The sequence below is a fragment of the Neovison vison genome, chromosome 7, assembly GCF_020171115.1.
Source record: "Neovison vison isolate M4711 chromosome 7, ASM_NN_V1, whole genome shotgun sequence".
Taxonomy (NCBI): Eukaryota; Metazoa; Chordata; class Mammalia; order Carnivora; family Mustelidae; genus Neogale; species Neogale vison.
This window is the reverse complement of record NC_058097.1, coordinates 203,187,285-203,214,892: the sequence shown is the minus strand read 5'-3', so window position 1 is coordinate 203,214,892 and position 27,608 is coordinate 203,187,285. Positions and strand designations below refer to the sequence as shown.

At 68.4% G+C, this 27,608-nt stretch overlaps 1 protein-coding gene across 1 annotated transcript in view; it reads right to left on the bottom strand.

The window, feature by feature from the left end:
* Positions 1–347: 347 nt before the first annotated feature.
* MUC5B (mucin 5B, oligomeric mucus/gel-forming) overlaps positions 348–27,608 on the bottom strand; it is a 31,053-nt gene continuing 3,792 nt past the window's right edge. The window contains 46 exon segments of the mRNA XM_044260352.1: positions 348–584; positions 973–1,081; positions 1,233–1,278; positions 1,510–1,632; positions 1,726–1,812; positions 1,970–2,086; positions 2,591–2,628; positions 2,720–2,824; positions 2,996–3,176; positions 3,455–3,486; positions 3,778–3,878; positions 4,092–4,161; positions 4,230–4,408; positions 4,487–4,712; positions 4,870–5,056; positions 5,278–5,582; positions 6,191–6,362; positions 6,589–6,773; positions 6,907–7,703; positions 8,368–8,500; positions 13,630–16,320; positions 16,489–16,938; positions 17,135–17,332; positions 17,412–17,455; positions 17,546–17,690; positions 17,792–17,920; positions 18,102–18,258; positions 18,962–19,201; positions 19,595–19,920; positions 20,437–20,557; positions 20,638–20,776; positions 21,082–21,233; positions 21,315–21,415; positions 21,501–21,556; positions 21,891–22,146; positions 22,357–22,483; positions 23,365–23,459; positions 23,735–23,899; positions 24,230–24,367; positions 24,708–24,777; positions 24,989–25,099; positions 25,414–25,552; positions 25,640–25,757; positions 25,834–25,968; positions 26,393–26,594; positions 27,353–27,459. Coding sequence (XP_044116287.1) covers positions 380–584; positions 973–1,081; positions 1,233–1,278; positions 1,510–1,632; positions 1,726–1,812; positions 1,970–2,086; positions 2,591–2,628; positions 2,720–2,824; positions 2,996–3,176; positions 3,455–3,486; positions 3,778–3,878; positions 4,092–4,161; positions 4,230–4,408; positions 4,487–4,712; positions 4,870–5,056; positions 5,278–5,582; positions 6,191–6,362; positions 6,589–6,773; positions 6,907–7,703; positions 8,368–8,500; positions 13,630–16,320; positions 16,489–16,938; positions 17,135–17,332; positions 17,412–17,455; positions 17,546–17,690; positions 17,792–17,920; positions 18,102–18,258; positions 18,962–19,201; positions 19,595–19,920; positions 20,437–20,557; positions 20,638–20,776; positions 21,082–21,233; positions 21,315–21,415; positions 21,501–21,556; positions 21,891–22,146; positions 22,357–22,483; positions 23,365–23,459; positions 23,735–23,899; positions 24,230–24,367; positions 24,708–24,777; positions 24,989–25,099; positions 25,414–25,552; positions 25,640–25,757; positions 25,834–25,968; positions 26,393–26,594; positions 27,353–27,459 — 10,010 coding nt within the window. The 3' untranslated portion in view covers positions 348–379.

Here is a 27,608-nt window from a genome sequence, read left to right as displayed (position 1 = left end):
AGCAGGAACGTGCTGCAGCGGGCGGCACGGGGGCTCCAGACATCCTCCTGGCACGAAGGAGGGGGAGTCCGGGCGGTGCGGACACTCGTCTCCGGTGAGGGGCAGGTCCTGACGGCCAGACAGCGGCCAAGACGTGCTGGAGGGGCTCTGAGGGCAAGGCCCCCTCCCAGAGCTCCGGTCAAGCAGGTCCTCACTGTGCCGTCACCCTCCGGGCTCACCCCCAAGGCACAGGTCCCGTGAGCGCCCAGGTGGCCGGTGTGCCCGGGCCCCTGCAGCAGGCTGGCCGAGCTCTCGGTGGCTGGGCCGTATGTGTCCCGGCTCCAGGTTGGGGAGGGGCTGGCGGGAGGGGGTCAGAATGGCAACGGACAGTGGTGGGTCCCTAGGTCAGGAGGATGGGGGTGCTGTCCTCGGGCGCCTCGGGCGAGTGGACACAGGCCGGGGCACAAGTGCACTTGTCCACGTGGGTGTAGGTGCGGCGGACGGCCGTCCCGTCGGGGCACCGCAGGGTCACGACCTCCTCGTGAGCTTCCGTCTCCCTGCAGCAGGTGCACTGGCGTTCCATCGCCTGGGCCTCCGCGGAGTACCTACAGGCACACGGCCGCCGTCAGGACCCCCTGGTCCCGCCCCAGCCCCCAAGCTCCTGGCTTCCCGGGGTGGGGCTAGAGCCGATGGCCCCCACCTGCTCCGGGCAGCTCCGAGCTCATCCTCGGAGCACTAGGGGCGTGACTGACCTGGCCTGGGGCTCGGGCTCACTGAGCTCCCACCTGCCCCCGCCAGGCTCCGTCTTGTCTTGGAACCACGCGTGGCACTTGCTGACCCGGGCAGGACCCTCCGCCCCCGGGAGGAGCCCACCCCGGGCTTGAGCGAGCCCCCCGCCGTCCCCTGCTCTCCTCGCCCACTGCTCCCACCTGCCCGAAGCCCGGGCAGTGTGGGGCGGGGAGGGGCGTCCAGAAGGGGCCAGGGCTCGCTCACTTGGACAGTCCGGGACATGAGCCCCCGCAGAACGTGACGTTGACCGGGGCCTGGGTGGCGCAGCCCTGGTGTGTCAGGACGGTCCTGTTGACGTGGACCTGGCACTTGTCTGGGCGGACAGAGAAAGGCGGAGGCACCTCTGAGGACCCAGGGCCGGGGACGCCCCCACGCCACCCTGCCGAGCCCCGCGCTCAGGGTGGGGTCCCCGGGGCCAGGGGCAGCGTGGGGCTCGGAGAGCAGGTGGGCCAGCCTCGACTTACCCACTTCCTCACAGGAGAAGCAGCAGCCCGTTTTCCTGAGGATGCCCTGGAGGGGGAGGGGCAGAGAGAGGGCGGGCTGGGGGCGGGGTGGGGGCTCTGGGTGGGCGTGGCCTCCGAGGCGGCGGGGTGCCTGCGGGGGGGGGTGGTCTGGGAAGGACTGAGCCCCCCAGGGGAGGCGCTGTGGGCGCGGCCTCCGAGACGGTGGGGGCTCCGGCCGCAGATCTGGGGTGCGCCGGGCGGGGCCCCTGCCGTGGGGCAGCCGAGCGGCAGGACACACCTGGCAGCTGGACATGTTGGCGCAGGGCGTGGCCCTCGCGATGAGCATGTGGAGCCCATTCCTGACCTCGCAGCGGTACTCGGTGCAGTTGTCCACCAGGCTGTTGACCCAGGTCTCGCTGGGCTGCAACGCAGTGGAGGGGGCATGGAGGCTCGCAGAGACGGGCCAAAGGGAAGGGGTGCCGGGCTGAGGGGCTGAGAGCGAACCCCGTCTTACCTGGACCAGCTGGCCGTCCTCCGTGGGGCAGGCCGTCTGCACACACTCCCCACAGCACTGTCCGCCCACCTTCTGGTACTCGGAGCCCTGAGGGACGGGTGGGTTCCGACCGTTCCCCCGGCCCTGCCCCCCAGCCCCCCTGCCCTCCCATCTACACCCTAAGAGCCCAGCGACCTCCTTGGCAGCCCCCAGCCCTGCGACGCCATGTCCCTGCCCAGGGCTGGGTGTGCCCCGGAGGGCTTACCGGGGAGCAGGTAGTGTTACAGGTGACCTCCTCACACTGCACGGTTGGGCCCTGGGTGTCCCCAGACAGGCAGGTGCACGTGTGGCAGGGAGTAAGCGACGGGAAGGTCGCCCCGATCTGCAGTGGACAGGGAGAGTGGAGGTGAACTGAGACAGTGGGGGGGGGCCGGGGGCCGGGGGCCGGGACCCCTCCCTGCTGCTGGGCTAGGGGAAGGGGAGGCCTACAGAGCGCGGGTTCGTTCCTCTCCAGATGGAACTGTGCTTGCGCCCCGGCTGAGCACAGACCAGGGCAGAGGCAGGACCCCAGGCCAGCTGGAGGGGCTGGGAGGGCACGGCCTCACCCCAACACTCTTGTCTCGAGGGAGCTCCTGGGACACCCGAAGCTAACTTCTCAGGGGCAGCCAACAGTCCACCAGGCGCTCGATATACAGGGCTGTCCCCGTGTCCCCACGTGGCTCGAAAGGGCCTGGAGCCCCCACACGCTTCTCCACTGTCCCGGAGGAGGGTGCAGGCGGGGCCGGCCCGTGCAGATGGGGGTGGAGGTCCCCTGTGGCCGAGCCGCGCCTGCTCCCCCCGCCACGGCCACCCGTCCCACTCAGCCACCCGGCTGCGGAGCCCTTACCCCAAAGGCGGTTTGGTTGTAGTAACACAGCAGAGGCCCTGGAAGGAAAGGGGGCCTGAGCACCCGCCCGGCCGCGGGGGAGGAAGGGCTCCAACCCTCCCGCCGTCCCCAGCTCCCAGCCGCACTCACGGCAGATGAAGGTAGGGCAGCAGTCACCCTCCTTCTGGGTGCGAATCAGCTCCTCTCCTGGCCTGCATCTGGGTGGGCTCTGGGGACACGTGGTTGTGTTGCAGACTGTGGGGGGAGGGGGTCGGGGTGTGTCAGGGCTTGAGGCTTCTGTGTCCCCGCTGGGTCCCCTCACTGTACCACGGCGCACCGGAGGTCGGCGGCAGCCCATCCTCGGCCCCGCAGGCCCCTCCTTCTCCCCTGGTCACCCTCCGGCCGGGGAGGGGGCCCCGGGCTCACCGCACAGCGTCTCCAGACAGCAGGGATTGTTGGCCAGAGGCCTGGTCTCGGTCACGAAGCCAGCCCGTCCGCACTGTGGGGGCTGCTCCTGGGGCTCACACGGTACGGGGGCGCACCGCACTGACATGGAGCCCTCGTGACACAGGCAGGCCTGGCAGTTGCTGACCCACCGCTCCCCAGGCTGGAACAGAGCAGTGGGGGTCCCTGGAGACTCCTGGACTGGGCCGGGGTCTTTGGGGCCACATCCGGCAGCAGGGAAGGCTCCCGCCCTCAGCGTGGCCTGGTCAGCTCTCGGCCTCCCTCTCAAGCCGCCATTGCTGGCGCAGCCCCCGTGATGGGGATGTGTCTCACACCGGGGTACCCCACCCCAGTCCCCCACAGGGGCTGCCCGGGCAGAGCAGGCTGCCCAGAGGTAGGGCCCTCCCTCCCTCTGCTCAGGCTAGGGGGCAGAACACTCACGGATTTGGGAAACCCATCTGGTCCCACACAGGCTGGAAGGGAAGAAGAAAGGGGGTCAGTGGGCATGCTGGGGTCCCAGACCCAGCGGGCAGAGGCCACGGGCCCTGGGACCCGTCCTTGCAGGCCTGGCCACCCCACCCCCGGCCAGGCTCTTCTTCCTGCCAAGAGCCCCATGTCGAGGCCAAACAGCCCCCTGAGGCTGGGCACAGGCCGGGAGTGTGAACACCCGGGAAGGGATGGCTCCGGGCTCGGGCCTCCCCCACCCCGGCCGCCTGCCCCCCACTCTGCGGCGGCTCCGTGGGGCCTCCGTGGCCGGCGCTCACCGCAGGCGCGCACGCAGACGTCCGTGTGCGTGTTGAAGAGGGTGAGCCCGTCGGGGCAAAAGCAGCCTTCCGCCAGCCCCTTGCCCCCTCCGCTCTGGCTCCTGCAAAAGAAGGTGGGCGGACCTGGGACCCTCGATCTGTGCAAGTGGCCGTCTGAGGGGGAAGGGCAGAGGGCATGGCAGAGGACTGCGGCTGACCCGCTGCCCAGGGCCCGGAGTTGGGGGGGGCGGGGACGGGGCAGAAAGCCCCAGGGTCCTGAGGCTGGGGGTCCGCACGCCCTCCTGGTCTGGCCCAGACCCTCAGGCAGGCTTTACCTGGAGTCGCAGGTCGCGGGCTGTGCAGGGCCACACGGCCGGTACACCTTGTCGGGCGGGCAGGTGACGTCTGCGGACACAGAGACTGGAGTCAGGTGGGCCGAGGGGGCCAAAGCCCCCGGGGCCGGCCCGACTCACCGCACAGCCCGCGGGTGGCATTGCGCCAGTCGCTGCACACGCCCCGGGCACGGCAGAGCGCCGCGTAGGCCTCCAGGCTGCGGCAAGGCGCTCGGCGGTCGTCGGCCTGGCAGCCGTCACTGACGCAGGCGCTGACGAACGGGTCCGGGGGGATGAGGGCGCGGCACTCCGCAAAGAGCCTGCGGGAAGGGGCGGTCAGAGGCCGGGGCGCGGGCGGGCAGCACCCCACACGCACCAGACCCTCGGGGGCGACTCACGGGCTCCGCAGCAGCTCGCAGAGGGGCGCGGGGGGGCACGGGGACGAGGCGGGCGTGGCGGGCGCGGAGGGCGAGGTCCCCGCCGTCGGGGGCGGGCGGGTAGGCGCCACACAGCCCTCCCGGCCGCTCTCGGGCACCAGCCAGTGGTGGGCCATGTCTTGGCAGGTGGCGGCCGTGGTGCCGTCCGGCCGGCGGCAGTCGTCCGTCCGGCTGTTGGTGCAGGTGCCTGGGCGGCAGGACCGCGGAGTCACCCCTCCGCCGCTCCCCCGCGCCCCCTGCCCGCCCCCGTGCTGGGCAGCGGTGGCCCCGGCGCCGCTCCCCCGCGCCCCCTGCCCGCCCCCGTGCTGGGCAGCGGTGGCCCCGGCGCCCCAGCGCCCGCTCACCGCACTGGCCCTCGGTGTTGTGGCTGAAATGGCTGTAGGACAGCTGGATGTGGAAGACCTGCCCGTCGAAGGTGATGCTCACACCGGCCGCGGCGATGTCGACGGTCATCGTGGTCGTGCCCGTCTCCGACACACTCACGCCGTCCTTGCTGAAGCCCGAGCCCACTTGCATTTGGTCGAACAGGATCTGGGGACATGTTGGGGGATCTGTGAGGGGTGCTGGAGCCCCGAGTCCTTGGCACCCCTCCCCCGAAGGGCAGACGCTCCCCTGGGAGCCTGGGGTCCCAGTCGGCCACGTTGGGGTCCCCGAGGCATCCTGCGTGCCCTTGGCCCTGCCTGAGGGGCCCCCGGGAGCTGCCCTCGGCGCCCGCAGGCCCTCCCTGGTGATGCCGGGCCAGGGCCGCTCACCAGGCTCTGCTCCTGCCCGCGGGCGCCGGTGCGGGTGGTGAGGATGACCTCCATGGACTTGTAGTGGACGCTGAGGGCACGGGGGCAGGGGGCGGGGGCGGCGGCGGCCCCGCAGTAGTAGCCGTTCATGGAGATGCTGAGGTTTCCGTAGCGCGGGCGGATCTCCTTCATGAGCACGTGGGTGCAGTTGTCCGCGAAGGAGTAGGTCGTGCCGTCGAAGGTGGTGTAGTGGGAGCCCCCCCAGCCGCTGCAGGAGCCTGTGGGGTGTGGACGGTCCCTTACCCGGCGCCACGGCAAGCAGCCGCCTCAGGGGAGCGCCCCTGCCGCCCGGGGCCCCGTTTGCCTTTTTTATGAAAGGGGCTGGAGTGGGTGGCCACAAAGGCACGTCTCCAGCCCCACCCAGACCCTGGGAACGAGCCCTCTCTGGGAAAAGACCTTCATGTCTGTCAGTAGGTTAAGAACGTCAGGACGATGCCATCTTGGGTGACCTAGAGACAGGTGTCCCTGCAGGAGCAGAGTGGCCACAAGCCCTGGGACCCTGGAGCCCCAAAGCTGGGAAGGCAGGAAGGCCGCCCTGCAGCCTCCCGAGGGACAGTCGGTCCCTGCTGGTGTTTTGACCCCCGGGTGTGGCCCTCGCTTCCTCTGGGAACCCGAGTCCCGCGCCATCCAGGGGCTGGGCCAGAAGTGCTCCCCCGGAAGCTCCAGGAGGGACACTCAGGAAACCCAGGGATCACAGCCCCCCAACCCAGGGCCCCCGTCCAGTCACAGAGGCTGCCGTGTGCGTGGGCTCCGCAAACCTGGGCCGTCCCCCGGCTGTGGCGCGTGTCACAGACTCTGGCTGGCGCTGTGCACCACGGCCGTGGCCCCCGGCGAGTCCCCCAGTGCCCTCTGCCCTCACCGTGCCCCGACTTACACTCGCACTCAAAGTGGAAGTCACACGGCTCATTGTCCTGCGAAACTCTGACCGGCGGGCGTCCGTTCACGCAGTGGATGCTGGCCACCGGCCTCTGCCCCAGCAGGACCACGTGGTTGTGGCCCTCACACCGAGCCACTGTGCAGTCTGGCAGGGTCCAGGACTCGTTCACCTGGGAGAGAAGGGCGCAGGGCTCACTGGCTGGGACCATGGAACCTGCCCCACAGCCCTGCCACGGCCCCAGAGCCCTCCCTGCCCGGGGGGCGGCCCTGCATCCCGGCCTCCCGCGGTGCCGTCCCGGTCTCGACCCCGAGTGCCACTCTCCAGCCAGAGCTACCCGGAGAGAGCTCGGGGGGCCACAAGGACCCGGCCAGCTGGGCCACTGGCAGGAGGCGCACCTGTCGGGGAGGGACGATGAGGTCACAGCCCTGAGGCTGGGAGGGCGAGGCCGCGGGGGTGGAGGAGGCCTCCGTGGGCGGGGAAGTAGGGCAGGCACCCTGGAAGCGGTCAATGTCACAGTGGTGGTTGCAGACGGCGTAGAAGGAGCAGCCCGCGCTGTCCGTCTTGTTGTACACGATGTCCCCTGTGAGGAGACAGTCACCAAGACGACACAGCAGGCTCAGCTCCGGAGAGCTCAGGAGGCACAGGGTGGACTCACAAGTCTGAGCAACGGAGTGCCCGGGGCGGGGTAGGGGGGATGCGGCTCCTGCACTCACCAGGGGAGAAGAGCTGCCCCAGCGCCCGGCAGAAGCAGCGGGTGGTGAAGTTCCCTCTGGAAGACACAGGCGGCCCCGGCGTGGTGAGAACGGACATAGGCGAGGTGCTCACTGTCACTGGCCGCGAGGTGCGGGGTGCCGAGGCCCTGGAGGCGGCCGTGGAGAGGCCCAAGGTGGTGCCGGGCACAGAGCTGGTGGTCTCGGGCACAGGCGTCCCCCGGGAGGGCGTGGTGGGCTCGGGGGCGGTGGGGCTGGGGCAGTGGCCGTCGACCTCACAGCAGAGCAGGCGCACGTGGTAATTGTCACAGTAGCGCAGAGGCCCCGGCTGCTCCCGGTTGCGACACACCAGCCCGAAGCTCACGTCACACTGCACCACCTGCCCCAGGTCCTCCAGACGCGCGTGCGGCGCCCTTTCCGAGCGGCACTGGATATCCTGAGGGCGCTGGCAGAAGTCGTGGCCCGCTGAGCGGATCACCGGAAAGGTCTCGAAGTCCCCGCCGTCCAGGCCTGGGATGGGGTAGTCCTCGTCGAACCAATCTGTCCACGTGCACCGTATGCTGCAGCCCGTGGAGGGCGAGGTGGCCGGGCCGTGCGTGGCGGAGCTGAGCAGCGGGGGCGTGGAGAGCAGCGTGGTCCCGAAGGTGGCCGAGCTGGGCGGGGACCCGGGGGAGGTCCACGGTCTGGAGGTCACCTCGGGGACCGTGCTGGGTGCACGGGATGAGGTGGGCTTGGTGGTGGCTGTGGTCGGGGTCCCCGGGGAGGCAGAGGGACCAGGGCTGGAGACCCTCTCTGTGGTCCTGGCAGGGGAAGGAAGGGTCTGGGTGGTGGAGACAAAAACCCCATGCGTGGTCCTAGGGAAAGAGGGTCCTGTCTGGGTGGTCCTTGGGGAGGAAGGAGAGATCTGGGTGGTGGAGACGGGAACCCCATGGGTGGTCCCAGGGGAAGAGGGTCCCGTCCGGGTGGTCCTGGAGAAAGAAGGAGAGATCTGGGTGGTTGAGACAGGAACCCCATGGGTAGTCCCAGGGGAAGACGGGCCTGTCTGGGTGGTCTTGGGGGAGGAAGGAGAGATCTGGGTGGTGGAGACAGTGTATCTCTGTGTGGTCTCAGGGGAGGTGGGGTGGGTGGTCGTGGTCCGCAGCCTAATGACTCCCGATGACGTTGGGCCTACGCTGGTGCTGGTGGTAGAGACAGGGACCCCATGGGTGGTCCCAGGAGAAGACGGGCCTGTCTGAGTGGTCCTTGGGGAGGAAGGAGAGATCTGGGTGGTTGAGACAGGCACCCCATGGGTAGTCCCAGGGGAAGAGGGTCCCGTCTGGGTGGTCCTGGGGGAGGAAGGAGAGATCTGGGTGGTTGAGACAGGAACCCCATGGGTAGTCCCAGGGGAAGAGGGTCCCGTCTGGGTGGTCCTGGGGAAGGAAGGAGAGATCTGGGTGGTTGAGACAGGAACCCCATGGGTGGTACCAGCGGAAGAGGGTCCCGTCTGGGTGGTCCTGGGGAAGGAAGGAGAGATCTGGGTGGTTGAGACAGGAACCCCATGGGTAGTCCCAGCGGAAGAGGGTCCTGTCTGGGTGGTCCTTGGGGAGGAAGGAGAGATCTGGGTGGTTGAGACAGGAACCCCATGGGTGGTACCAGGGGAAGAGGGTCCCGTCTGGGTGGTCCTGGGGAAGGAAGGAGAGATCTGGGTGGTTGAGACAGGCACCCCATGGGTAGTCCCAGGGGAAGAGGGTCCCGTCTGGGTGGTCCTGGGGGAGGAAGGAGAGATCAGGGTGGTTGAGACAGGAACCCCATGGGTAGTCCCAGGGGAAGAGGGTCCCGTCTGGGTGGTCCTGGGGAAGGAAGGAGAGATCTGGGTGGTTGAGACAGGAACCCCATGGGTGGTCCCAGCGGAAGAGGGTCCCGTCTGGGTGGTCCTGGGGGAGGAAGGAGAGATCTGGGTGGTTGAGACAGGAACCCCATGGGTAGTGCCAGGGGAAGAGGGTCCCGTCTGGGTGGTCCTGGGGAAGGAAGGAGAGATCTGGGTGGTTGAGACAGGAACCCCATGGGTGGTACCAGCGGAAGAGGGTCCCGTCTGGGTGGTCCTGGGGAAGGAAGGAGAGATCTGGGTGGTTGAGACAGGAACCCCATGGGTGGTCCCAGCGGAAGAGGGTCCTGTCTGGGTGGTCCTTGGGGAGGAAGGAGAGATCTGGGTGGTTGAGACAGGAACCCCATGGGTGGTACCAGGGGAAGAGGGTCCCGTCTGGGTGGTCCTGGGGAAGGAAGGAGAGATCTGGGTGGTTGAGACAGGAACCCCATGGGTAGTCCCAGCGGAAGAGGGTCCCGTCTGGGTGGTCCTGGGGGAGGAAGGAGAGATCTGGGTAGTGGAGACAAGAACCCCATGGGTAGTCCCAGGGGAAGAGGGTCCCGTCTGGGTGGTCCTGGGGAAGGAAGGAGAGATCTGGGTGGTTGAGACAGGAACCCCATGGGTGGTACCAGCGGAAGAGGGTCCCGTCTGGGTGGTCCTGGGGAAGGAAGGAGAGATCTGGGTGGTTGAGACAGGAACCCCATGGGTGGTCCCAGCGGAAGAGGGTCCTGTCTGGGTGGTCCTTGGGGAGGAAGGAGAGATCTGGGTGGTTGAGACAGGAACCCCATGGGTGGTACCAGCGGAAGAGGGTCCCGTCTGGGTGGTCCTGGGGAAGGAAGGAGAGATCTGGGTGGTGGAGACAGTGTATCTCTGTGTGGTCTCAGGGGTGGTGGGGTGGGTGGTCATGGTCCGCAGCCTAATGACTCCCGATGACGTTGGGCCTACGCTGGTGCTTGTGGTAGAGACAGGGACCCCATGGGTGGTCCCAGGGGAAGACGGGCCTATCTGGGTGGTCCTTGGGGAGGAAGGAGAGATCTGGGTGGTTGAGACAGGCACCCCATGGGTGGTCCCAGCGGAAGAGGGTCCCGTCTGGGTGGTCCTTGGGGAGGAAGGAGAGATCTGGGTGGTTGAGACAGGAACCCCATGGGTGGTCCCAGCGGAAGAGGGTCCCGTCTGGGTGGTCCTGGGGAAGGAAGGAGAGATCTGGGTAGTGGAGACAAGAACCCCATGGGTAGTCCCAGGGGAAGAGGGTCCCGTCTGGGTGGTCCTGGGGAAGGAAGGAGAGATCTGGGTGGTTGAGACAGGCACCCCATGGGTGGTCCCAGCGGAAGAGGGTCCCGTCTGGGTGGTCCTTGGGGAGGAAGGAGAGATCTGGGTGGTTGAGACAGGAGCCCCATGGGTGGTCCCAGCGGAAGAGGGTCCCGTCTGGGTGGTCCTGGGGAAGGAAGGAGAGATCTGGGTGGTTGAGACAGGAACCCCATGGGTGGTACCAGCGGAAGAGGGTCCCGTCTGGGTGGTCCTGGGGAAGGAAGGAGAGATCTGGGTGGTTGAGACAGGAACCCCATGGGTGGTCCCAGGGGAAGACGGGCCTGTCCGGGTGGTCCTGGGGAAGGAAGGAGAGATCTGGGTGGTTGAGACAGGAACCCCATGGGTAGTCCCAGGGGAAGAGGGTCCCGTCCGGGTGGTCCTGGAGAAAGAAGGAGAGATCTGGGTGGTTGAGACAGGAACCCCATGGGTGGTCCCAAGGGAAGACGGGCCTGTCTGCGTGGTCCTGGGGGAGGAAGGAGAGATCTGGGTGGTTGAGACAGTGTATCTCTGTGTGGTCTCAGGGGAGGTGGGGTGGGTGGTCGTGGTCCGCAGACTAATGACTCCCGATGACGTTGGGCCTACGCTGGTGCTGGTGGTAGAGACAGGGACCCCATGGGTGGTCCCAGGAGAAGACGGGCCTGTCTGTGTGGTCCTTGGGGAGGAAGGAGAGATCTGGGTGGTTGAGACAGGCACCCCATGGGTGGTCCCAGCGGAAGAGGGTCCCGTCTGGGTGGTCCTGGGGGAGGAAGGAGAGATCTGGGTGGTTGAGACAGGAACCCCATGGGTAGTCCCAGGGGAAGAGGGTCCCGTCTGGGTGGTCCTGGGGAAGGAAGGAGAGATCTGGGTGGTTGAGACAGGAACCCCATGGGTGGTCCCAGTGGAAGAGGGTCCCATCTGGGTGGTCCTGGGGGAGGAAGGAGAGATCTGGGTGGTTGAGACAGGAACCCCATGGGTAGTCCCAGGGGAAGAGGGTCCCGTCTGGGTGGTCCTGGGGAAGGAAGGAGAGATCTGGGTGGTTGAGACAGGAACCCCATGGGTGGTACCAGCGGAAGAGGGTCCCGTCTGGGTGGTCCTGGGGAAGGAAGGAGAGATCTGGGTGGTTGAGACAGGAACCCCATGGGTGGTCCCAGCGGAAGAGGGTCCTGTCTGGGTGGTCCTTGGGGAGGAAGGAGAGATCTGGGTGGTTGAGACAGGAACCCCATGGGTGGTACCAGGGGAAGAGGTTCCCGTCTGGGTGTGCCTGGGGAAGGAAGGAGAGATCTGGGTGGTTGAGACAGGAACCCCATGGGTAGTCCCAGCGGAAGAGGGTCCCGTCTGGGTGGTCCTGGGGGAGGAAGGAGAGATCTGGGTAGTGGAGACAAGAACCCCATGGGTAGTCCCAGGGGAAGAGGGTCCCGTCTGGGTGGTCCTGGGGAAGGAAGGAGAGATCTGGGTGGTTGAGACAGGAACCCCATGGGTGGTACCAGCGGAAGAGGGTCCCGTCTGGGTGGTCCTGGGGAAGGAAGGAGAGATCTGGGTGGTTGAGACAGGAACCCCATGGGTGGTCCCAGGGGAAGACGGGCCTGTCTGGGTGGTCCTGGAGAAGGAAGGAGAGATCTGGGTGGTTGAGACAGGAACCCCATGGGTGGTCCCAGGAGAAGACGGGCCTGTCTGGGTGGTCCTGGGGGAGGAAGGAGAGATCTGGGTGGTGGAGACAGTGTATCTCTGTGTGGTCTCAGGGGTGGTGGGGTGGGTGGTCATGGTCCGCAGCCTAATGACTCCCGATGACGTTGGGCCTACGCTGGTGCTTGTGGTAGAGACAGGGACCCCATGGGTGGTCCCAGGGGAAGACGGGCCTATCTGGGTGGTCCTTGGGGAGGAAGGAGAGATCTGGGTGGTTGAGACAGGCACCCCATGGGTGGTCCCAGCGGAAGAGGGTCCCGTCTGGGTGGTCCTTGGGGAGGAAGGAGAGATCTGGGTGGTTGAGACAGGAACCCCATGGGTGGTCCCAGCGGAAGAGGGTCCTGTCTGGGTGGTCCTGGGGAAGAAAGGAGAGATCTGGGTAGTGGAGACAAGAACCCCATGGGTAGTCCCAGGGGAAGAGGGTCCCGTCTGGGTGGTCCTGGGGAAGGAAGGAGAGATCTGGGTGGTTGAGACAGGAGCCCCATGGGTGGTCCCAGCGGAAGAGGGTCCCGTCTGGGTGGTCCTTGGGGAGGAAGGAGAGATCTGGGTGGTTGAGACAGGAGCCCCATGGGTGGTCCCAGCGGAAGAGGGTCCCGTCTGGGTGGTCCTGGGGAAGGAAGGAGAGATCTGGGTGGTTGAGACAGGAACCCCATGGGTGGTACCAGCGGAAGAGGGTCCCGTCTGGGTGGTCCTGGGGAAGGAAGGAGAGATCTGGGTGGTTGAGACAGGAACCCCATGGGTGGTCCCAGGGGAAGACGGGCCTGTCTGGGTGGTCCTGGGGAAGGAAGGAGAGATCTGGGTGGTTGAGACAGGAACCCCATGGGTAGTCCCAGGGGAAGAGGGTCCCGTCCGGGTGGTCCTGGAGAAAGAAGGAGAGATCTGGGTGGTTGAGACAGGAACCCCATGGGTGGTCCCAAGGGAAGACGGGCCTGTCTGCGTGGTCCTGGGGGAGGAAGGAGAGATCTGGGTGGTTGAGACAGTGTATCTCTGTGTGGTCTCAGGGGTGGTGGGGTGGGTGGTCGTGGTCCGCAGACTAATGACTCCCGATGACGTTGGGCCTACGCTGGTGCTGGTGGTAGAGACAGGGACCCCATTGGTGGTCCCAGGAGAAGACGGGCCTATCTGGGTGGTCCTTGGGGAGGAAGGAGAGATCTGGGTGGTTGAGACAGGCACCCCATGGGTGGTCCCAGCGGAAGAGGGTCCCGTCTGGGTGGTCCTGGGGAAGGAAGGAGAGATCTGGGTGGTTGAGACAGGAACCCCATGGGTGGTACCAGCGGAAGAGGGTCCCGTCTGGGTGGTCCTGGGGAAGGAAGGAGAGATCTGGGTGGTTGAGACAGGAACCCCATGGGTAGTCCCAGGGGAAGAGGGTCCCGTCCGGGTGGTCCTGGAGAAAGAAGGAGAGATCTGGGTGGTTGAGACAGGAACCCCATGGGTGGTCCCAAGGGAAGACGGGCCTGTCTGCGTGGTCCTGGGGGAGGAAGGAGAGATCTGGGTGGTTGAGACAGTGTATCTCTGTGTGGTCTCAGGGGTGGTGGGGTGGGTGGTCGTGGTCCGCAGACTAATGACTCCCGATGACGTTGGGCCTACGGTGGTGCTTGTGGTAGAGACAGGGACCCCATGGGTGGTCCCAGGGGAAGACGGGCCTATCTGGGTGGTCCTTGGGGAGGAAGGAGAGATCTGGGTGGTTGAGACAGGAACCCCATGGGTAGTCCCAGGGGAAGAGGGTCCCGTCTGGGTGGTCCTGGGGAAGGAAGGAGAGATCTGGGTGGTTGAGACAGGAACCCCATGGGTAGTCCCAGGGGAAGAGGGTCCCGTCTGGGTGGTCCTGGGGGAGGAAGGAGAGATCTGGGTGGTGGGGACAGAAACCCCACGGGTGGTCCCAGGAGAAGACGGGCCAGTCTGGGAGGTGGTACCAATGACACCTAGTGTGGTCTCGGGGGAATACGGGAGGGTCGCCGTGGTCTGCAGCCTAGTGACCCCTGAAGAAGTCGGGCGTGTGCTGGAGCTGCTGGTGGCGGCCGGCTCCGTGCTGGGCTGTGTGACGCAGTGGCCGGGGCCGTCACAGCACAGCACCCGCACGCGGTAGTTGAGGCAGCTGCGGCCCCCCTTCTGCCAGTTGTTCCTGCAGATGAGTCCGTAGTTCACGTCACAGCGCACATCCTGACCCAGCTGCTCCCAGGGCACGTCTGGGTAGAGCACAGCCTGGCACTCGATGGCCTTGGGCTCCGCACAGAGCTGACCGCCCGCGTCCCGGATGTGGTAGTAGGTCTCGATGTCACCCCCGTAGCGGCCGGCCCGGGGCCGATCACTGTCCAGCCAGTCGGTCCAGCGGCAGGTGGGCTGGCACGTGGCGGTGGCCGTGGTCCGGCCGGTGCTGGGGGCTGGAGGACTGGGGACCATGGTGCTTGTGGGCAGCACGGGGGTCGGACCCGGGCTAGTGCCCCGCGAGCTGAGTGCCGTGGTGGCCAGGGTGCTGGGGCAGCGGCCGTCACCCTCGCAGCAGAGCGCGCGCACCTGGTAGTTGAGGCACATGTGAAACGGGCCGGCCTGGTCCTGGTTGCGGCACACGAGGCCATCCTCCAGGCCACACCGAACCACCTGGCCCAGCTCCTCCAGTGGTGTCTCTGGCTGCGCCTCCGCCCGGCACTGCAGTGCCCGCGGCTGCTGGCAGATGGCTTTGCCCGCGGCCCGGAGGTTGGTGTAGGTCTCGAAGTCTCCACCGGAGGCCCCCGGCATCGGGTAGCTCTCGTCCAGCCAGTCTGTCCAGGCACAGCGGGGCTCACAGGCCGTGGACTTGGCCATGGGGGACGTGGGGGTCTGTGTGTGGCTGGAGGTCACAGGTGGGGATGTCTCGGTCTTGCCTGTGGGCACTGTGGCCCTGGAGGCGGCCGTGGAGAGACCCAAGGTGGTGCCGGGCACAGAGCTGGTGGTCTCGGGCACAGGCGTCCCCCGGGAGGGCGTGGTGGGCTCGGGGGCGGTGGGGCTGGGGCAGCGACCGTCAACCTCACAGCAGAGCAGGCGCACGTGGTAATTGTCACAGTAGCGCAGAGGCCCCGGCTGCTCCCGGTTGCGACACACCAGCCCGAAGCTCACGTCACACTGCACCACCTGCCCCAGGTCCTCCAGACGCACGTGCGGCGCCCTTTCCGAGCGGCACTGGATATCCTGAGGGCGCTGGCAGAAGTCGTGGCCCGCTGAGCGCAACACCGGGAAGGTCTCGAAGTCCCCGCCGTCCAGGCCCGGCGTGGGGTAGTCCTCGTCGAACCAATCTGTCCACGTGCACCGTAGGCTGCAGCCCGTGGAGGGCGAGGTGGCCGGGCCGTGCGTGGCGGAGCTGAGCAGCGGGGGCGTGGAGAGCAGCGTGGTCCCGAAGGTGGCCGAGCTGGGCGGGGACCCGGGGGAGGTCCACGGTCTGGAGGTCACCTCGGGGACCGTGCTGGGTGCACGGGGTGAGGTGGGCTTGGTGGTGGCTGTGGTCGGGGTCCCCGGGGAGGCAGAGGGACCAGGGCTGGAGACCCTCTCTGTGGTCCTGGCAGGGGAAGGAAGGGTCTGGGTGGTGGAGACAGGGACCCCCTGGCTGGTCCCAGGGGAGGAGACATGGGTCTGGGTGGACGCTCTGGTTGTGGCTTCTTTCCCCAGAGATGTGGAGCCCCCAGGGGCGGGGGTGCTGGGGCAGTGCGGGTTCGGGCGACAGCAGAGCACACGGATATTGTAGTTGAAGCACATGTTGAAAGGCCCCTTCTGGTCCTGATTCTTGCAGACCAGCCCCGTGTGCAGGTCACAGCTGAGCACCTGTCCGATCTGGTCAATGCTGACCTCGGGGTAGTTCTCCGCGCGACACTCAATCTTCTGGGGCCTCTCACACAGCGCGCCCCCGGCGGCCCTGATGTTGTCCAAGGTTTCCAGGTCCCCACCCTCGACTCCTGAGGTTGGGAAGTCCACGTCAAACCAGTCTGTCCACTCACACTGGGGCTGACAGCCAGCCGTGCTCTGGCTGGGGGCGGCCGCCGTCGTGGCCGTTCCCAGGGTTCCCGGCGACATGCTTGCTGCGGTCGTGCGCGTCTCTGTGCGTGGGCTGGACGGGGGGCCGGCGGAGACCGTGCCTGTTGTGGCCCCTACTCCCGTCGTGTGTGTTTGTGGGGTCCCCCTGGAGGGGCCGCCTGTGGTCTGCGCAGTGGCCAGTGTCTGTGTCCCGGGGGTGGGCCCCGCGCACGGGTCCTGGCGGCAGCAGAGCACGCGGATTCTGTAGTTGTAGCACATCTTGAACAGGCCTACCTGCTCTTCGTTCCTGCACACCAGGCCAAAATCGACGTCGCAGCGCACGCGCTGGCCCAGCTCCTCAGCGCTCCTGCCGGGGAAGTTCTCGGCCTGGCACTCGATGTCCACAGGCTGCTCGCAAACGGCCCCTCCTGCGCTCCTGATCTTGTCGTACGACTCAACGTCCCCCCCGGCCTCCTCAGACTTGGGGTAGTCCACATCGAACCACTCCGTCCACTGACATCGGGGCTGGCAGGAGGTGGTGGCCAAGGCCGGGGGGCTGCTCGACGCCCAGGTCCCCGTCACGGTCGTCCCTGCCGGCAAGGTCTCCGTGGCAGGGGTGGACCCGGCCAGTGGCTGCCAGCTGGCGGCTCGGGGGTAGGTGGTGGCCCCGGGGACGGTGGTGGTGCCGAGGGCCGTGGTCGTGGCCCCGGGGGAGGTGGTGGTGCCGAGGGCCGTGGTCGTGGCCCCGGGGGAGGTGGTGGTGCCGAGGGCCGTGGTCGTGGCCCCGGGGGAGGTGGTGGTGCCAAGGGCCGTGGTCGTGGCCCCGGGGGAGGTGGTGGTGCCGAGGGCCGTGGTCGTGGCCCCGGGGGAGGTGGTGGTGCCGAGGGCCGTGGTCGTGGCCCCGGGGGAGGAGCCACAGGGCAGGTAGCTGCAGCAGAGGACCCGCAGCTCGTAGTCATGGCAGAGCGGGGGGCTCTGCTCACTGTTGAAGCAGGTCAGCCCCCAGGCCACATCGCACTCCACCTTCTGGCCCAGCTGCAGTAGTGGGGTGTCGGGGAGTCGCCGTGCCCGGCACTCAATGCTCACCGGGGCCAGGCACACCTCGTAGCCCTTCTGCCTGAGGTTCACAAACGTCTCGAAGTCTCCACCCGCCATGCCGGGCTCCGGGGGGCCGCTGTCATACCAGTCGGACCAGAGGCAGAACTCGCGCACACACACGGTGGTGACGGTGTGAACTGAGCCTGTGGGCCGGGGGCGAGGACCTCGTCAGCCTCCTCTGCACCCCTGCCAGCCATGCCCAGGAGCAGGGGTGACCGGGGCCGTTGGTTGTGGTGAGGACGCCCGCTCTGACCTCCTGCTCTGCCCAGACTGTCACCCGGGGTCTGGGCTTAAGGCTTCGGGGGTGAGCAGGACCAGCGGCGCGTCCGCCAGGCTCACCTGACGTGGAGAGCGGGACCGTGGTGGTGGTGAAGGTGAAGGGCGTTGTGGACGGGGTTCCGGGACACTCCACAGCCCGCCGGAGGATGGTTCCGTTCTGTCCGCAGACGGCCAACAAGCAGGCGCCGAGCCCGTCGGTCGTGTTGTAGATGACGTCCTCGTAATGGTAGGTCCTGCCCTCGTAGACGCAGGTGCAGGCTGGGAGACAGGGCCGGCATGGGGCTCACTCGCAGCCCTCAGCCCCGGCCCCAGCCCCGGGGCCGCCCCTCTGCCTTACCTGTGAGGCTGTGTGTGCACTGGAGGCCGCCGGCAGTGCACTCACTGGGGAAGAGGAGAGGGGAGCGCTGAGGGCCCGCCAGGCCACACCAGCACCCCTGCCCGGCTCCCTGCCCCCGGGCCCCGCCCACTCACCAGCTCTGGCAGTTCTCTGCCGTGGGGACCCTGGCGCCCACGTCGTGGTAGTTCCCGTCCTCGTCGTAACAGCCACACTGGGCCACGCACTTCATCTGGTCCTCGCTGAAGAACGGCTCGCTGGGAGGGCACCTCGGGTAGCAGCCTGGGCAGGCACAGAGCGTGGAGGAGACTCGGCCTCGGGGCCGGGTGCTGGGCTCTGCGCGGGGCAGCCGTCCCACCACCTGTCCCCCTCCCTGCCCTCACCTTCCAGGCCCGGCAGGTCGTGCAGACAGTGGCCGCCCGGGTTCCGGCACGTCCTCATGCAGGGCGCCCCGCACGGCTGGTAGTGCCACTCACACTGGCCCTCGGGGTTGTAGTAGTCGCAGAACAGGGCTGCGCGCGGAGGGGGGCGGCTGAGGGCGCACCCCTTGCTTCCTGCCCCGTCCTCAGCACGCCGGTCCTGTCCCGCGGCGGCCGGCCCGGCTGGTCCGTTAGCACCCAGACGTGGGCCCGCCCCTGGGCACCCGGGCCCCTCCCTGCCCGCCCTGCAGTGCCGCAGCAGAGCCCCACTCACGGCAGGTGTCCGGGGTGCGCCAGGACACGCACACGCCCACGTCGCGGCAGGCCTGCGCGTAGGCGGCCACGGCCGTGCAGAAACACTCGCAGTCGCCCCCCGAGTCGCAGGCGCACGCGTCGCCCACGCAGGCCTCGTAGTACTTGCCGGGGTCCACCTGGGGGGGAGGGGCCGCTCAGCCCTCGTCGGGGGACCCGCCGCCCTGCGTGAGCGCGGGAGCGGCCGCACACGCACCCCACGTCTGTGTCCGAGGTCCGTGACTCCCACCCGCCTGGCCCCATCGCCGCAGCCACATCGTACCTGTGGTTGAGACGGCCCTCCCCACGGCCATCGCGACCCTGCTGGTGTCCTCAGGGTGAGGGGACAGCCCCCTGACCACACCCCTCCCTCAAGCAGCAGAGCCCAGAGGGGACCCAAGACACGTTTGCCACCAGCCTGTCCCTCCTAAGCCGCCCACACGTCCGCAGCAGGTCCTGCGCCCTGAGATCACGCTTGTGCGCGGGCAGCCGCGTCCGCGGGAAAGTCCGAGGAAGGACCTCAGGGAGCAGTCTCGGAGGAGAACCGCCAGTCCCTGGAGCTCGCGGGGCCCGGCGGCGGGGAACGTGGTGGGACGGGGAGGCGGCCCCCGCGGTCCGTATGTCTCGCAGCCTCACTTGCTGGGGAGGGGCCCGAGCGGTCAACGAAAGCCACGGGGATGCCCCGGCCGGACCCCGGGGTGTCGTGGCACACCGCTTGGACCTCCCACGTGCCAGCACCCACGTCCAGTCCAAGCTCGGAGGCCCAGCCCAGGCCAGACCCAGCTCTGCCGGAAGTGGGGGGCAGGCCCAGCCCCCAGGTCAGAGCCCGGGGCCTCAGCCCACCTGAGGGTGGCAGGCGGCGAAGGTCGCGCTGTTGATGATGCTGCACTGCTTCTGGGCCCAGGACTTGCGGTACGGGTTGGCGGTGCAGGGGTCCCTGGGGGCCGGGGCGTCGGGGCAGGACGGGGAGAACTTCCAGCTGTTGCCGAACTCCAGGGCGCTGCCCGCCACGGACTGGCTCCGCGTGGTGAAGTCGTTGACGGCCTTGTCGTCAAAGTTCCCGCAGAGCCCGCAGACCCGGCCCTGCAGACGGGGGCGGCGGCCCGGGGGGCTCAGGGGGGCCGCCGGAGGGTACAACACCCAGCCCAGACCGGCAGGGGGACTCCAGGGTAGTGCCCTGTGAACTTGCAGGACAGGCACACAGAGGGCCCTATAGCCAGCAGGCGGGCAGGTGGATGGGGGCAGGCGGGGGCCGGCCTAGCGGGCGTGGGGACACGCGGAGCAGGAACAGTGTTCTGACCAGGACGCAGCCTGCTGGGCGGTTTGGCCTCGAGATGCCCTTCGGAAGCCAGCGTGGAGAGCGGACTCGCCCCGGCCCTCAGTGGCTCATCAGCTGCCGGAGGGCCCCCTCGGGGCCAGATCTAGGAGTGGGGGCTCCGACCATGCCCAGAGGGCCCGCAGCCCGCCAGCCCTCACCTTGTAGTCCTGCGTCAGCCGCACGAACACGCTTGTCCTCCGGTCCCAGGACAGCACGAGGCCGCCGCGGGTCTCCACGGTGAGGTAGTTGCCCGTGTACCGGACCTTGTAGGGCGGCTGTCCGCCCGGCCCCCACTGCAGCACCCTGTAGCCGCCGTCCTGCAGGACCAGCTCGTAGCCCTGCGGGGAACGCACAGGGCAGCGGCTGCAGGGACTGAGGGGCCGGCTTGGGGGCTGGAGCCCACCGGAGGCCTGAGGCAAGGGCCCCACGGGCGGTCAGGGGCCCAAGTGTGAGGCCGGGGTCAAGGAGGAGCGGGCTCCCGACACTGTCAGCGAACACGAGGCCGGACCTGAGCAGGGAGAGCTGAGGGCCTGGGGAGGGGCCACGGGTCAGTGGGGGTGATGTCCCCGGAGAGCAGTGTGGCTCTCCGCCTGGTGAATGTCGACCTCCCTCGGCTGGTACTGGGCACCCCGATGTAGTGGGCTGAACACAGGCGCCCACAGCGTGTGTCCGCATCCCAGCCCTGGAGGCGGTGAACGAGGCCTTGTTTGGAGGAAGGGTCTCTGTGGGGGTCAGGGAGGGACGAGCTCACCCGGATGAGGGTGAGCCTCAGCCCAAACACAGGCGTCCCTGGGACAGGAGAGAAGGGGCGGGCCCGTGGGGGAGGGGCGGGGGAGGCAGGAGGGAGCCCCCCCCAGGCCGGCAGGGGGCTCGGCCCTGGGACCCCTGCTGCCAGACTCCTGGCTCAGAACCGAGAGAATGCATTTCTCTGGCTTCAGGTGCCCCGGCTGTGGCCATTTGTCCAGGGGAGGACAGAGGGAAGGACAGGGCTCCCGGGGGCCCCTCACCTCCAGGAAGAGCTTGATGGCCTTAGAGCAGGTAACGCCCGTGGTCCCGCAGGGGACGTTCTCGGTGACGACACGGAAGGTCCCGTTGGTCGTGCCGTTGCTCCCACAGTAGTCCTGGGGTGGGCAGGGGTCAGGGTGAGCTCGGGCTGCGGGAACAGGTGGGCCGGGTCGGGGGACGAGGGGCCCCCACGCACCTGGACCAGCGTGTACTCGCAGGTCCCTTCGAAGCCATAGCGCTCTCCGTCGAAGGTGATGAAGTGACCGTCCCCATAGGCCACGCAGGTGCCCAGGCAGGGCTCGTGGCCGCACACCCACCGGCGGTTCCTGCAGGTGCTGAGGACGGCAGACAGCTGCTCACCCCGAGCCCAGGACCAGCCCCGGCCGGCCACCCTCCGCAGAGGGCTAAGCAGAGGGGGCAGTGTGGACACCGGCCCACCGCCCGCCTCTCTCTGGCTTCCAAGCCCTCAGCACCTGGTGAGGCAGGGGCAGGGGTCCTGGTGGCAGCTCTGAACAGCCGGGCCCCAGGGGCACCTTCTAAGGACAGAGGGGACCGTCCCGGGCTTTCCCAGGGGTGGGGACAGCGCCAGGCCTCGGCTCCTCCCCCACCCCCTCCCTCCTGCAGGGGGGCCCCGACCCACCAGGTGTTACAGTCCACCCGGATGGTGTCCCCCGGCTTGTAGACAGCCTCGTTGTGCAGGCAGGGACAGTCCTCCTCGGCCACACAGCCCCCGCTGCCATCCGACACCAGCCCCAGGGGGCAGACGCAGCCGGACACACAGTGGGTGCTGAACTGTGGACGGGCATGGTGTCAGCGCTTGTCCCCCCCGTGGTCAGGGACGCTGGGGCGCAGCCCGCTCTCCCGGCCACTCACACAGTCCACGTCCAGCGTGTGGCAGCTCCTGAGACACTCGGCCCCGGGCGCGCCCGCCGAGGCGTTGCTGCAGTCCAGGTACACCATGGGGGCCACACACCCTGCAGGGGGAGACCACTGGGCTGGGAGGGGCCGCAGCCCAGGCCCACGGAAGCCCCTGAGCCCGGGCGCGGCGGGAGGCCCTACCTGAGCTCCGCTGCTCCGCCGCTCCTAGGCAGCTCAGCCTCCCGGCCACACACGAGCTGTGAGAGACAGGCCAGCCTGCTGGGCCCACTGCCCACCCACCACCCCTTGGGCCCCACCCAGCGCTCTGCCCAGAGCCCAACACACACACCCCGCCCGGGCACTGGACCCTCAGAACCCTGCCCCCAGCCAGGGGCTGCGTCCCTGTGTACCGCACAGCTGAGGGGCGGAGGGCGGGCATCCGTCCCAGGGAGCCCCGCTGTGTTTCAGAACCACCCCAGGAGCCCCAGAGACCTCGGGTAAGACATGGGGAGGCCAGAGTGTTGCAGGCTCAGGATAGGATGTCGGGGGGGCAGTGGCAGGCTGGGGACACGGGCCCAGCTGGCCGCTTACCACACCACGCCATCGTCATGTACCACCTCCCCTGGGACCAGCACGGAGCCATGGAAGTAGCAGGGACAGGCGTCGGCCGACACGCAGGTGCCCGAGTCATCCAGGAAGGTGCCCGCGGGGCAGACGCAGCCGTCCACCGGCAGGAAGGGGACGCTGCAGGTGACATCGACCTGGCTCCGGGCGCGGCAGGTGGGCTGGCAGCCGTCCACCACATAGCTGTAGTTCTGGGACTGGGGGCAGCTGCTCACGTACTTGGCTGGGGCGGGGGCAGCACTCGGTCAGGGGCCGGAGGGTCCCTCCAGGCTGGGGATCACACAGCCCAAGACGGTTTCCCCCCGACACCAGGTCCTTGGTTGGCGCAGATGAGGAAGCGTGAAGCGCCAGCTGAGAACGTGGGTGTGGGAGTGTCCGCCCGCCCCCCGGGCACCCACCCCCAGCGCAGCCGGCCCGGCCCGGGGACACTCACTGCACACGCCGTCCCTCCAGCCGCGGAGGAGCACCCCCTTGGCCGCGCAGGCGTGCACGTAGGAGGACAGGGCGGCGCACAGGCAGTCTTCGCTGTTCTCGCAGTTACACGTGTCGAACATGCAGTTCTGCGGACGGGGCCGCGGGGGGCCGTCAGGGACCCTCCTCTCCCGCTCCCTGTGCGTCCTTCCTGGGACCCCCACCCGGGGCCGCGCGCTCCGCCACACGCAGGGCCCTCAGCACCGCTGGATGGAAGTGGCGGGGGCTTCGTGGAGGGGACCCCGGGAGAGACCCCTAAGGGACCGCGCAGGCCAGGTTGGGGACGGGGCAGAAAGAAGGCATGAGGCCAAGCGAAGGTCAGGGTCAGGAGGGGCCTCCACAGGACCGGGGAGTCCGGCTGCGTTCCGCAGACGTCACCGCTTGTGGGGCGCACACGTGGGGTGAAGAGGGGAACTATGCCAGCCCAGTGTGGGCAGAGGTGGGCCCAGCCCTCCACCTGTAGACATGCACTCCCGAGGGTACGTTCGTGGGCACTGTGGGCTTTGAGCTTCGGGGAAAGTGGCCCTCGAGCCAGCTGTGTGGGTTGGGTGGGGTCCCCCCAAAAGGCATGCAGAAGTCCTAACCTCCGGGGCCCAAGAAAATGACCCTACTGGAAACAGGGTCTTTGCAGATGCAATTAAGATGCGGTCATCAGGATGGGCTCTGAATTTGGACACTGACACGGGGGAGGGGCACGGAGGCAAAGGTTGGGGTGATGTGGCCCCAAGCCTGGGTATTACCTAGAGCCCCAAGGAGCCTCAGAAGGAAGGTCTACAGCCTTAGGAGGGAGCGTGGCCCGGCCCACCCCTTGCTTTCCGTCTTCTGTCCTCCAGGACTGGGACAGAGCACTTTCTCTAGAACCCACGCTGGAGAGCTGACAAGCTTGCGGGACCCGGGGAGGACTGGCGACCCGCGCACATGCTGGAGGGGGAGCCCCGAGAGGAGGCTGCAGGTGGGGCCGGATTCTCACCGAGTGGAAGGGCGCGGGGTTGAGGACAGAGTGGCAACGGGAGAAGGCTCCTGCCGGGTCGGTGAGCAGGGAACACCAGTGCTGGGCGTAGTTCTCTGGGGTGGGGAAGGCGAGCCGGCTGGTGGCGGCCCCGTGGCTCCTCCCCCGCGCCTCCCACCCCGCAGCCCCCGCTCCTGCACCCGCCCCCGGGAGAGCTGTGACGTGTGGGGCCGACCCGCGGTGCCGATGGGCCCCAGGCCCTACTGCCCACACGCACACACGCCCAGATGTGGGGTCCCCCAGCCCCACCCACCCCAGGGCCAGGGGAGATGGAAGCTCCAGCTCCTAGACCCAGCCCAGGTAAAGGGGGGGACCCCAGGGGTGGGAGTACCGTTCTCCACGCTGAGGGAGCAGGGGTCCTCGAAGCTGTTCTTGACGTTGGGGCAGGAGGCTTGGGTCTTCCAGGTGTTGGCAAAGGCGGCGGCCGTGCCCTCCACCACGCCGCTGAGGGTCCGGAAGTCGTCGGCCTGGTTCTGGTTGAAGTTCCCGCACAGGCCTGGGGGCCGAGGCCCAGGGAGGGGGCATTAGTGAGGCATCCAGCGGGGCCGTTGCGCTGGCCCCGCGTTCCCTCCAGAAACCCTCGCCGGGAGACCAGCCAGAGGGCCCCGGCCCCGGCCCTGGTTCCAGCACCATCGGCAGACGCGCCAGGGGGTCAGCCCACGGGCAGAGCCTGCCCCAAAAGGATGGCCCGGCTGGCTCCGCAGCCCACCCCAGGTCACCGCCCCAGGAGCAGCTCCCTCCCAGGCTCGACTTCCTGCCAGGCTCTAGCCCAGCCCGCCTGCTGCCGAGCCCAGGGCCCGGTGCCCCGTGCCGCAGCCGGCCTCACCGCACGTCCGCCCGTGGTAGGACGGGTCCAGCTGGAGAAACACCTGCATGAGCGGGACCAGCTGGACCCGCAGCTGAAGCCCGAGGCCCGTGTGCACCAGGATGAAGAAGGACGTGGGCCGGAAGACCGTGATGTCGGCTGCGGGGTGGGGACAGCGCCCGAGTCAGGCCGAGGCCCTTGCCGTGGCGACAGCCCCGGGGTGGGGAGGGTCCTCCGGGACAGGCTGGGAGGAGACGGGTGTACGGCAGGCCCTGGGAGTGGGCAGTGTTGGCAGGGACCGGTCCTGGTCCCCGGAAGGCCGGGCGCCGAGTGTGCTCCGCACCGGGCCCCCGAGGGTCCGACCGCATCCCGCTTACGGGCGGGATATTGAGGAACGGCCCCGGGCCGTGAAGAACAGCGAGGGACCTGGCTGGCCGTGTGCAGGCTCTGGGAGCGGGCCGCCCGGCTGCAGCCTGGCCAGCCGTCCCGGGCCACATACCTGCCGACACGGGCAGCTGGGTGTAGATGGAGTTCACGAACACCCCGCCGTTGGCCTGGATCTGGATGACCTGCAGGGAGGAAGTGGCCGGGTCAGTGCGGGGAGGAGCCTGCCTGCTCGGGGGTCCAGGGAGCACCCCCGGGGGCCAGCCCGGCAGAGGCCAAGCCTCCAGCTCCGTGGGACTCAGGAGCGGGGCGGGGCGTGTAAGCAGGGAGCGAGAGTCAGTGTCCTCCGGGCCCACGCATCCTGCCAGCTCCCCTGGGTCCCTGTGGGAGCCTCACCGTGTCCCCGCCGTTCACACTGAGCGCCACCGATTTGAGGCAGTTCTCGTTGTCCGTCAGGCCGCACCTGCGCAGCTCGGCCAGCACGCTGAAGTTGCTCCCTGCACACGTCTGCGGGGCAAAGCCACCAGGGCGCTGCTGCACGCACTCGTGTGGGGCCTGTTCCCAGCACTGCCCGTGTGGGTGCAGATCGGTGGTGGCCCACGGTGGCCCGTGGCCCCGGCGGCCACCTCCAGGCAGCTCGTCTCAGGGCCTGGGAGCCCCTGGCCCAGTAAGTGTGAGCCCAGGGGCTTCCCTTGGGGCTGGGACCCCAGGAGGAGATCTGGGGGGCCTCACCCTTCTGACGGCCATCATGGCACCCTGCGTGGGGGCGGGGGGGGCCTGAGAGTCCCTGAACAGGTCTGCCAACCCCACCGGAGCCACACCTTGGACAGGACGTAGCTGCAGTCCCCGTGCACGTCATAGAGCCTCTGGTCGTAGGTGGAGATGTGCGACCCACCCTGGACAGAGCAGGTGCCGGGGCACGGAAGGTCCTGGCACTGCCACAGCCCCCCGGAGCAGGTGCTGGGAAGGGGACAGGGGGGCGTGAGCAGAGGGGACAGAGCCCATCCCATGGGCCCCCACCCCGGCCCGGGCAGACGGGAGGCCTACCAGGCGCGGCAGCTGCTGGTGAAGGAGGCTCCCGGGGCGTAGGTGCGGCCCCCGTGCGTGCAGGGACACTGCTGCAGGGGCAGACAGCCCTGGTGGGTGGCATCATCCAGCACCGTGCCTAGAGGGGGGGGCATCGTGAGTGCCGGGTCAGGTGCTGGAACCTCGTGACTGGGGCAGCGGGGCGTGGGGCCAGGATGACCTGCCTGGGGGGCAGAAGCAGCCGTCCACACAGTGGTCCTCGCAGAGCTGGGAGCGCTGGGGGTTGGAGCAGGTGTCGGCGCAGGGCGAGCCGCACTCCTGGTGCCGCATGCTGTGGGGGCAGGTCTGGGCTGCAGGGGGGAGACAGCGGTCAGGCCCCAGGAAGCTGCCCACGCACGGGGCGAACAGGACCCTCCACTTTCAGCCGTTTGTGTGCTACACCCGGGCCTAGGGAACCCCTCATCTTGGGAGGCCGGGCCCCGCCTGGCCTGGACCGTGGCTCTCCTCTGGGTGAGGCGGCAGGCAGGGGAACCCAGACCACAGAGCCTCCCGGATAGCCCCTTCGGGTCCGCCTGGCTTCTGGTGAGCTCGGCTCGTGGCACCCAGCCTGGGTCCCCCAGGCGTATCCCCTTCTGCTCTCCTGCCCACCCTCCTGACCAACGCCCCCTGTCCCGGGTCCCCAGCCAGATGCCAGATGTCCTGCCCAGGGGTGCTGCCCCCATCCCCAGGGACCCCTTGTGAGTGTGGGGGCTGGCCCTGTTGGGAGCCACTCACGGCAGAGGTCGGGGCCCCTCCAGTCCCGGGGCTGCCCCCCCGCATGGGCGCACTGGCGAGAATACTCTGCGAAGGTGGCACACGGGCAGGTGCGGCAGCGGCACAGGTCCTGGGTACAGGCGGCCACATACGCAGTGGGGTCCACCAGCTTGTTGCACTCCGCAAAGGCCGGGCCGAGCAAGGTGCGGCGGCAGACGCCCTCCTGGGGAGCACAGACGCTCGGCACTGTCCACCCTCGGGCCCTGCAGACATTTCCAGGCCAGGGGACCCCCTTCCTCCCCTGAAGTTCCTTCTTCCCTTCATCCGTCTGTCCGTCTACCCACACGTTCACCCACCGTCTGTCCTTCCGTGCTCCCATGCAACTGTCCGCCCCACCGGCTGGCGGCCCTCCCAGCCTCCCCCCGCCACGTGGACTGGCCCCCACCGGGTGCAGAGCTCTGCTTGGCTCTGGGGACTGAGCCAGGACTGTGGACCCAGCCCACGCCAGGGCTCCAGGATGCACCTGCTCACGGTGGGAGCACCCAGGAGGCCAGTCAGAGAAGGGGGAGGCCCTCAGGCAGCCCTAGCAGAGCCAGAGCCCACCAGGGCACCCTTCCTCCCTCCCCAGCAGCCCCCCGCCCCCACCAGCCGGGGCTGGACTGAGCCTCCACATCCTGACTTAAAGCTCACAGATAGACCCGAAAAGTGGGGCCTCCCCGCCCCCTCCCAGGCAGGACTGTATGTGTGCCGACACGTATTTGCACACGCAGAAGGACACACACACGTGCACACTCAGAGCGTGTGTGTCAGTGGAGGTGAGTCGGTGAGAGGGCATGGCTCCAGACTGGAGGCTGTGTCCCCGGCCGCCTGGGGGCTAGGAGACCCTCTCTCACCTGGACACCCCAGGCCCCAGCCTGGGAAGCCTGAGCCTGTGCCCCTGGCGGCCCCCTGCCCTTGGGGAAGCAGGGGCCATAGGCTCACCACGTCTGTGCAGTTGCTGGCCGGGGAAGATGGGGGGTCCTGGCACTGCTCTGTGGGCCCGTCCAGCTTCTGTAGGTTCCCGAACTGCAGAGGGGTCAGCCTAGTGTCTGTGGACAAGAGGTGCTCAGCGTGGGGCGTGCTGAGGGCCCCTGGGGGCCATGCGGGCAGTGGCAGCCGGGGGACCCCCTACCTGTGCCCGGGGTGCCGGGAACTTCTCTCGGGGGCACCACTGGCTTGAGGACCGCCCAGTGTCTCA